The sequence below is a fragment of the Camellia sinensis genome, chromosome 3 (genome assembly GCF_055761805.1).
Source record: "Camellia sinensis isolate YWXY chromosome 3, ASM5576180v1, whole genome shotgun sequence".
NCBI classification, from domain to species: Eukaryota; Viridiplantae; Streptophyta; class Magnoliopsida; order Ericales; family Theaceae; genus Camellia; species Camellia sinensis.
Genome location: NC_138963.1, coordinates 101,719,076 through 101,727,855, shown reverse-complemented (window position 1 = coordinate 101,727,855; position 8,780 = coordinate 101,719,076). Strand labels below are relative to the sequence as shown.

At 32.0% G+C, this 8,780-nt stretch overlaps 1 protein-coding gene across 3 annotated transcripts; it reads left to right on the top strand.

Moving 5' to 3' along the window:
- Positions 1 to 293: 293 nt before the first annotated feature.
- LOC145822702 (nicastrin-like) lies at positions 294 to 7,525 on the top strand. 3 transcript variants are annotated; one of them, XR_014364361.1, is made up of 6 exons: positions 294 to 647; positions 1,629 to 1,948; positions 3,599 to 3,761; positions 4,980 to 5,031; positions 6,956 to 7,008; positions 7,298 to 7,525. XR_014364361.1 is itself a non-coding variant. In XM_082920477.1 (3 exons), the coding sequence occupies exons 1-3, from the start codon at positions 525 to 527 to the stop codon at positions 1,873 to 1,875; spliced, it is 264 nt and encodes an 87-aa protein (XP_082776603.1). In that variant the 5' UTR covers positions 294 to 524; the 3' UTR covers positions 1,876 to 2,744. The 3 variants fall into 3 exon arrangements, 1 of the variants encoding a protein (XP_082776603.1); XR_014364360.1 differs by lacking the exons at positions 6,956 to 7,008; positions 7,298 to 7,525 and having other exon boundaries at positions 1,629 to 1,748; positions 1,855 to 1,948; positions 4,980 to 6,934; XM_082920477.1 differs by lacking the exons at positions 3,599 to 3,761; positions 4,980 to 5,031; positions 6,956 to 7,008; positions 7,298 to 7,525 and having other exon boundaries at positions 1,629 to 1,748; positions 1,855 to 2,744.
- The last annotated feature ends 1,255 nt before the right edge of the window (positions 7,526 to 8,780 follow it).

Here is an 8,780-nt window from a genome sequence, read left to right as displayed (position 1 = left end):
AAAAATAATAATAATTTTGTATTCATTAAAATAAATATGAAACAAATAAATTTTTAACCTTACTAAATGAAAAAACAAAAACAAAAATTTATTAACTATAAAAAAATTATTTTAATAAAAAATTATTTTTTTATAACAATGACATTCTCCGTTGCAAAAAAAAAAAGAGTCGTTTTATTATTTAAATATTCATTTATAATGAAAATCAGAAAAAAAAATCAAAAAAATTTCCATCCCCACCTTCCTTCCTTCCTTCCTTTTCCATTCTCGCTCGGGTTCCCCCCAACCCAAATCCAAAACCCCCAATCTCAAAAATCCCTAATCTCTCCCCCCCCCTTATTTTGCATTCCAGCCCCCCACCCCAAACCCAAACCCAAAATCCCCAATCTCTTGAACCAAAATCCCCAATCTCAAAATCCCTAATCTCTTCTTACGTCTCTCTCTCTCTCTCGCTCTCTCCCTCTCTCTCTCTCTCAATTTGTTTCCGATGATGAAGACATTTACGACGGCCTTCAAGAGGAGCCATGGGAGGAACGAACTCTCCACCTCCTTTACAACTCCAAGATCTCTCTCTCTCTCTCTCTCTCTCTCTGGTGGCAGTTGATGCTCTTTCTCGTGTTGATGGTTTGGATAATCTTGGTAAACAGGTGAGTATATGAGATAGTACTTGTATTTTACGTAGCTGGTGACAAGTTTGCTGATTTTCTGGAGTTTTTAATATAATGATATGCTTTTGTTAATAAGTTGATAGAATTTTTTATCTTTAAAGTTAGCTGTTTTTATCGACTATTTAGTGGTTCGGGATGTGTTTATAGTTTTGGCGGTAATATTTAATTTAATAATTACTTATTATGCTTTTTGTCCATTCACTTCTTTGAATATACATATGTATATTGTGCTTGTGTCAGAAAATCCATTGAGTGATAGGGAAGGAATGGATATCTTTACGTTTCTGCGGTGAGAGAAAGGTTAGCCTACCGTTTTTAGCTCTTTGCCTTCGGATGGAAAAGGGAGCCAATTGTGAGCTATTTTTGTTTCACTGCTATTAGTGAAGGTTACTCTGGAAATGTGTGCTTTAGTCTAGACAGATGCATTGAATTTCTTGCAGACATTTCTGCATACTAAAACAGTTTTGGTCTCCATTTTTTATTTATTTGTTATAAATTTATATGTTGAATGCCCAGCTCATAGGTTTGCATTAGATCAATGGAATGGTCATCACCAATTAAGTCTGTAGGCTTTTTTCTCAGCTGTTAACTTGTAATATGTTTTTTGTGTCTCATTTGTTCACCATTAGAGATATCCCCTGCTTGTAAGTTTGCCTTATCTACTATGTTGAGTAGCTCAGCACACTGACACTCATTGATGGCCATTGTTGATATCATCTTATATTTTCTTGTTATCCAAGCATTTCTAGGTATTCATGCTTAAGTATGTCATTGGAATGGTAGAGGTCATTGATCAGCTGGTGTGTTTCATTAGCTGTAGTATGTGTTTTGACTTTTGCTGATTGTCCCGTGATTTTTCCTCCTTTTTGTTCGTCAAATATATTGTTGTTCTGCTTGTGGTTTTTTGTATTGTTGCTTTGCGGATAGTTCTCCTCCCCACCATACCTTTTCTTACTGCAGCTTGTTTTTGTAATTTTCACTGGAGAGTCCTGGGGTTACCTTGGTAGTCGAAGATTTCTACTTGAACTTGATCAGCATTCGGATTCTGTTGATGGGCTTAACCACACATTGATTGATACAGTATCTTCTTATCTTGGCTGAGTGCAACTCATAGCATAATTTCAAAGGTTTGTTGTATGTGGCATCGTAATTTAAAATGAAGTTGGACTTCTAAAATTGTTGTCAGACAATCTTGGAGTTGATCTGACTGTGGGGTTGGTTCAGTAATTTGCTATGGACTAGAGGTTACCATATCCTCAATCCAACATCAAATTTCACAGGTATTTATTTATTTGGAAGCTACATTTTAGTTGTTGTTTTCCTCATTGTTACTATAAAAGCTGTCTTGATTTTATGTTTATGCATAATATAGGCAAATGTTGCAAGTGTTGTATCATGTGAGCCATAGCCCCCGTGATATCAATGTTGTGTTCTATAAGTGAAAGTTCTGATATGTGTTTCTCATGCAATTGGACTGGTGCACTAGTGTGGCATCCTAAATCTTTAACAATCTTATTCAGTGTGCATCAAATAATTAGTTTCATTAATCATTGGTCTTGTGGTGGCGTTCAATTTTTAAAGGGCCTCTGGTTTGGATTTCTGCTGTCAACTGACCATTACATTGTGACAGCATTTCTATTTTGGAGTTTATGGTTGGCTTGGATTGCTCTGCATTTGTTGATGGTTTTCAGTATGGATAATTTTAAGAAAATATAATTTTAGTAATTGTTACAAGGTTTTTTATATTTGAAATTTTGAGCAGAGCCCCGATATTTCTACACTATTCAGAGAGATGAGAGGAGAGACATCACTCAATAGAATTGTACAACTTTGTGAGCAGTACTCTATATCTCTTTCACTTGACACTCTTGAAGTTCTCCAAACTCTCACCAATTACTTTATATTTATTTACTTAGTCATGCAGAGCTAACAATTTAGAAATTACTTAGTTAGATCACATAGACAAGCTAGTTACATCAATGGACCATTTTGAAAATCCTAATACCGATTGCATGAGAAGAATACAGACTTCAGCACAACTCTGTACACAATATTGCATGGAAACAAATGCAGAATACTATAACAGAAGAAATAAATTCTGGACATTAATTCCACTCTAATTTAAGTACTGAACTAAGATTGATCTTCTAGGGATTAATTAATTTACAGTAAATTTAGAGTTATGGCCTTAAAGGCATGACTAAATAGATTCAGAAACATAAGCATCCACAATAGATTCACATTTTATGTTCAATCTAAGAACTAGAACATATAGATAATTCTGATTATTCAAACATTTAAAAAAGCAATATCAATAATAGAATTAACCAAAAAAATTAAGATTACCCTTCATAACTACATAATAATTGATTCAACACTACCAAGAACCAAACTTTATATAGTAACAGATAGCATCAACAAGCTATAATGCATACATAGACAGATAAGTTAGTACCAGCTGTGCATGCTCCATTGACTATGGCAGCTCTGTTTTATTTCCCTATTTCTTGGTGGCTGCTGTTGGTATCTTACAAACGTTGAGGGGTGCTAACAAATGATTGGGTAAGCCTCGTGGTGTCAATCTAGTTGGGATAATGTTGGCTTACATTGATGCTCTTTACACTCCTCCCCTTTTAGTGATGTAGTAACATATGTTATATATGATTTTCTCATCAATAAAGTTCTTTTTTACCTCAATATTGAGGTATGAATGATTGGAGATATGCTCTATTCGTTTTATTTGGGTAAAATTCAATGCTTTGAATTTCTTTCCTTTTTCTTTTCCTTTTCTCTCCTCTCTAGAAAGAGCCTTGGAAGTTTATTTATTCCTTTTCCTCTACTTAATTTGCAACACAGCATTGAAAATTATTTGAAGTTTTAAAGTGATTTATTGTGATACAAGGGAATTAAACTTGATACGTTAACGGCAGGTATACCCTTAATATATGGGATGTTAGGGGCCAAAGGACAATCATGTCCTACTGGAGGAACCACTTTGAGCAAACTGATGGCTTGGTATGGGTTGTTGATAGTTCTGATCTCAGAAGACTAGATGACTGCAAATTCGAACTTCACAATCTCTTGAAGGAAGAGGTATCTCTAATTTTTCTCATTCCTACATCTAAGCTTTTTACTCTGTCTCCTTCTTTGTTGATTATAAAAGATGAATATGTTTATTGAGATATAGGATTAAAGCAAACACTTGTAATACTATAGCAGATTTGGATTAGGGTGTTTGTTGTCTAATTCTAAGTTCTCTTTTATTAGACCACAACTTGTTCTAGTTGCAATTAACATTTTGTTTTGTCTAATAGCATGATTCATATACCATGAGTCAATCTAAATAAGGGCTAATTATTTACTTTGATTTTATATTATATTTTTATCATGCTAGGGAATGGAATGGTTCTGTATCCTTTAAAGAATCTTATTGTTTAAGTACTGGACTGCATTCTTATTCTTATCACTGAATTTTCTGCTAGTTCATGTGTCTTTAACATTGTAATACTTGAAACAATTTTTTTTGTAAATTACAACCTTTTTTTCTTTTATTATTTAGTTTATAGACCCCTTACATGAAGACAATCTCCACCTTGTCCTTCATTTGAGAATTACAGTATATCAAAGAAGTTTAGCATAGTGATAAATATGTCTTTTTAACATCCATCACTTTTGTTTATTGTAATTAATCTTTAATTTCTAAGTTCTTTACAAAACTTCTTCCTGAATTTTGTTGGCAACTCTTACCTTCCCAACTTCTCCTGGTACTCTTGGGATTGGTTGGAAAATTTGATTTTTTTTTCACTTATTGGGTCCAGCTTTTGTCACTGTGTTAGAACTGTCTGTGTCTCCCTGCTGTGACATCTTTGATAAAAAATATTTGAAGTAAATGGATGGGAGGCCTCTGTCTTGGAAAGCAATCTTTTCTTAGTTTTTCCTTCTTGAGGGTTGAAGATGGTTGTGGATAATAATAGCCAAAGCCAAGTCACCACTACCTGGCTGTTGGCTTGGAAAAAAAAAAAAGGATTACTGCAACATTTAAGTCTCTTTATTACATTGTAAATAAAGGTCAGTAACTTTCCTTTTAGGAAAAGGTAATCATATTCTTATTAAAGGATCTTGGATTCTAAAATGTTTAGACTCGTAATGCTTGTATGGAGAGATGTCATAATTTGATTTTTGAATGCTATATTATGAAAATGTCTCTTCCTTTCTGTTGTTTCAGTTTGGCTATTAAAGCTTAAGAAGGTAGATATATGCATGTTCATGTTAGTTTCAAGTAAATACTGATACATTTTTTGTGTAATGCAGAGAATCCATATATTGGAAGCACTAGAGGCCTTTAGTGATATGGGAATGACTGGTAACTTCAAGAATTGTGTTCTTAGATTCAACAAAAAAAGGGTGTACATAAATGTTGAATTTCCTCTAATCACATTATTAAGTCAATAAAACATTACAAACTGCATTAAATTCATGGATAACAATTTTCTCAACAAAAACAAAAATAGAAAAACATAACAAACCTATAAAGAAAAGGGTAGGCACTATTACTCCATTGTGGCATTTTGTTAAATACCTAGCATACATAATGATTCCTTATTGCTATTCACAATTAGAGGCGTGAGATTTCACTTCACTAATTATATTGGTTAAAATATGAATGTCATAGATGATCAAATATATTTGTGTGTGTGTGTGTGTGTGTGTGTGTGAATATCATAATCAAAATTATTTTCCCAAATCAAAATCATTCAAGATGTTCATGAAATCCTTTAAAATAGAGAAATTTTGGAGATATTAGAAGCAATATGAATGGAATGGCAAGTACCCAAACTTGTCCAGAGACAGTGAAAGCAGAAAAAGAGAAATTGAGAGACTAGAAGAAAGAGAGAGAGGCAAAGAGAGAAACCGAGAGACTAGAAGAACGAGGGAGGCAGAGAAAGAGAAACAGAGAGAGTAGACTGACCTTGAAATCACATTGGTGTGTAGCTTGACGTCGTCGATACACCGGTGGAGGATGAACGAAGGCTCAATGATACTTCGTGAAAGAAGTGTTGATGGACTAGGGCACAAAGTTGTAATCAAGGAGTTGAACGGTTTTTTTGGGACTGATTCTGATATGTATTCACCAAATAATAATAATAATAATAATAATTCTGATAAGCGCGAAATGAGAATTTTTTTGGCGCCTTTATTTTGTTTGGCTTATTGTAGCGGTTGTGTTCAAACCGTCACTACAAAAAAATATATGGCAGCACTTTAAGGAAAAAATGCGGCTAAAATTTTTATTTGTAATGGTGGTCAACAACTGTCACAATAGCCCATTTATAGTAACATTTTTCGGGCCGCTGCAATAAAAAACACTGGTAAAACTTGATTTTCTTGTAGTGAAAGCATTGAGGTAGAAGATCAACAGAGAGCTATTAATTTGGATGAATTGTAGCAACTTCATATTCTTTTGCTTGTAACTTAGATAAAATTTGATTAGAATAGGGAGAGATTTCAAAAAAACTAGAAAGAACACAATCAATTTGCTGTGAAATTCCATGTATTCTTTTTTCCTTATCCTCTAAGCATGTAAGTGAAACATAATAAAAACCAAATAAGTGGCAAAATGAGAAAGGGAAACTATTAAACATGGATTGGAAGGCTCACATAATAGGAGATTAATTTATGATTCCTTAAAATGCATCTTTCACATCATAGAATAAAGAACTAAGATTTCAGTTTCTATGATTGTATTTTCTGTTTGTTCTTGAGTTTGGTCTGAAGTTTCATGATAATGGTAAGCAACTAGCTGAGTAACTAATGCAGGGTATTAAGACAGAACTTTAGATTTGATATAGTTGTGGAAGAAAGAAAGGGATATGAGTTTGGTATCAGTAATTGTTCCATATCTTGTGAAATGTAAATGGATTTTTTCACAATCTATCTTGCCCATGCTTATATGCCCCCTAATTGTGAACGGTGTAAATTACTCGTTTTTTTTTTCACCCAGAAAAATCATCTTATAATGAAATCTCAACAAGTCCTCTAATCTATATTTCAAAGAATTGAATGAAACTAGTGAATAATTTGAAACATCTTTTAAGTTGAAATGATATATAGGAAAAGGATAGATATGAACAATGCAATTCTTTATTATCAAGCATTAAATTTGTTTTACTAGTGATACATTTTATTGTTATATTGGTTCATTCTTCCTTACAGGAACAATCAAAAGCTAACATATTTGTCTTACTAATGATACATTTCATTATTATATTGGTTATTCTTTCTTATAGGAGCAATCAAAGGGTAACATCGCAAACAGAGAAAGGATGTATACAAAACACAGGTGTGGTTCTAGGTCAATCCCTGTTAGAGTAGAAAAATTGGTACGTATCCTTGCACTTTAAGAATTAAATGGACCAATATAAGTTATATGAACTTACGGCACATTAATGGGATGCACCATTTGTGAATTAGCCTTAAAATTAATTTTTTGTTCTCATAATCTCGAAAAAAAAGTCTGTTGGAGGGGTAAATTGTATAATTGATCTAATTGTAAATTAATGAGTTACTGATGTTTTTAATCTTTTGTATAATTAATTAATTACTAAAGCTTTTAATTTATTTTTTTGCAGATTGGATTGGGGTGGCATTTTTGATGTGCAACAATGATCTAATTTGCTTGAATGTTCATTTTTGTTTGATAAGGATACACATACTTTGTGGAGTTGCACTAGTTATTGTTGGATTTTTGGTAAAATTGAACAAGTTATAACTTTTGGATATTTTGTGGATATTTCACTATTTTATTGTATTAGGATGAAATTATTTGTGATGATGAATGGATATTTTCATTTTGTTAATTCGTAAATGTGTTGATAATAGGTTAGGTTAAGTTGTGATGGAATTGTTATATTCAACAGGTTTCAACATGAACAGGGTTATATTTGTTGAACTAAAATTTAGATTTTGATAAAATAGGTATATAATATGGAAAAAAATATTATGAAATTATTGACAAAATTTTCCATCCCTAAAGAAGGTTCTTTTGTCTCTTATTTCGCTTAGGTGGATGATTAATTTTGTCATGAATTTTTTATTTCGTCACTAAATGCATTTGTCGTGACAAAAAATATTGTCACATTTTGTCACTATTATCCTCAATGTGTGACGAATTTTTTTTGACATTATTTTATCATTTTTAATGATGAATTTGTTTTTGTCTCTATTGGTACCTTCTTTGACAAAAAAATTTCGTCTTCGTTTATATTAAACGTGACAAAATTATTTTGTCTCCATTTCTTATATTTATGACAAAATAATTGTGTCTCTAATTTCTCCTTTAATGACAAAATATTTTGTCGCTAATTACTTACAAGTATGTTCCCAACTGAGTGTATTTGAGACAAAAAAATTCGTCACAAATTTATCATTTTTAATGATGAATTTGTTTTTGTCTCTATTGGTAGCTTCTTTGACAAAAATTTTTTGTCTTCGTTTATATTAAACGTGACAAAATTATTTCGTCTCTATTTCTTATATTTATGATAAAATATTTTTGTCTCTAATTTCTTCCTTTAATGACAAAATATTTTGTCGCTAATTACTTACAAGTATGTTTTCAACAGAGTGTATTAGAGACAAAAAAATTGGTCACAAATTTATCATTTTTAATGATGAATTTGTTTTTATCTTTATTGGTAGCTTCTTTGACAAAAAAATTTCGTCTTCGTTTATATTAAACGTGACAAAATTATTTCGTCTCTATTTCTTATATTTATGACGAAATACTTTTGTCTCTAATTTCTTCCTTTAATGACAAAATATTTTGTCGCTAATTATTTACAAGTATGTTCCCAACAGAGCGTATTGGAGACAAAAAAATTCGTCACAAATTTATCATTTTCAATGACGAAATTGTTTTTTCGTCTCTACGACCCTTTAGCGACGAGGCTTTGGCGACAAAACGGGTGACGAAAAATTTTCGTCGTAATTAGTTTGGGTGACGAAATATATATATTTTGGGACAAATTTGTTTCGTCTTTAAATCCCAAATTTGTTGTAGTGAGTCACTTGCATATTTTTCGTTTGTTTTTCTGGTGTTTGAAGCAAAATAGA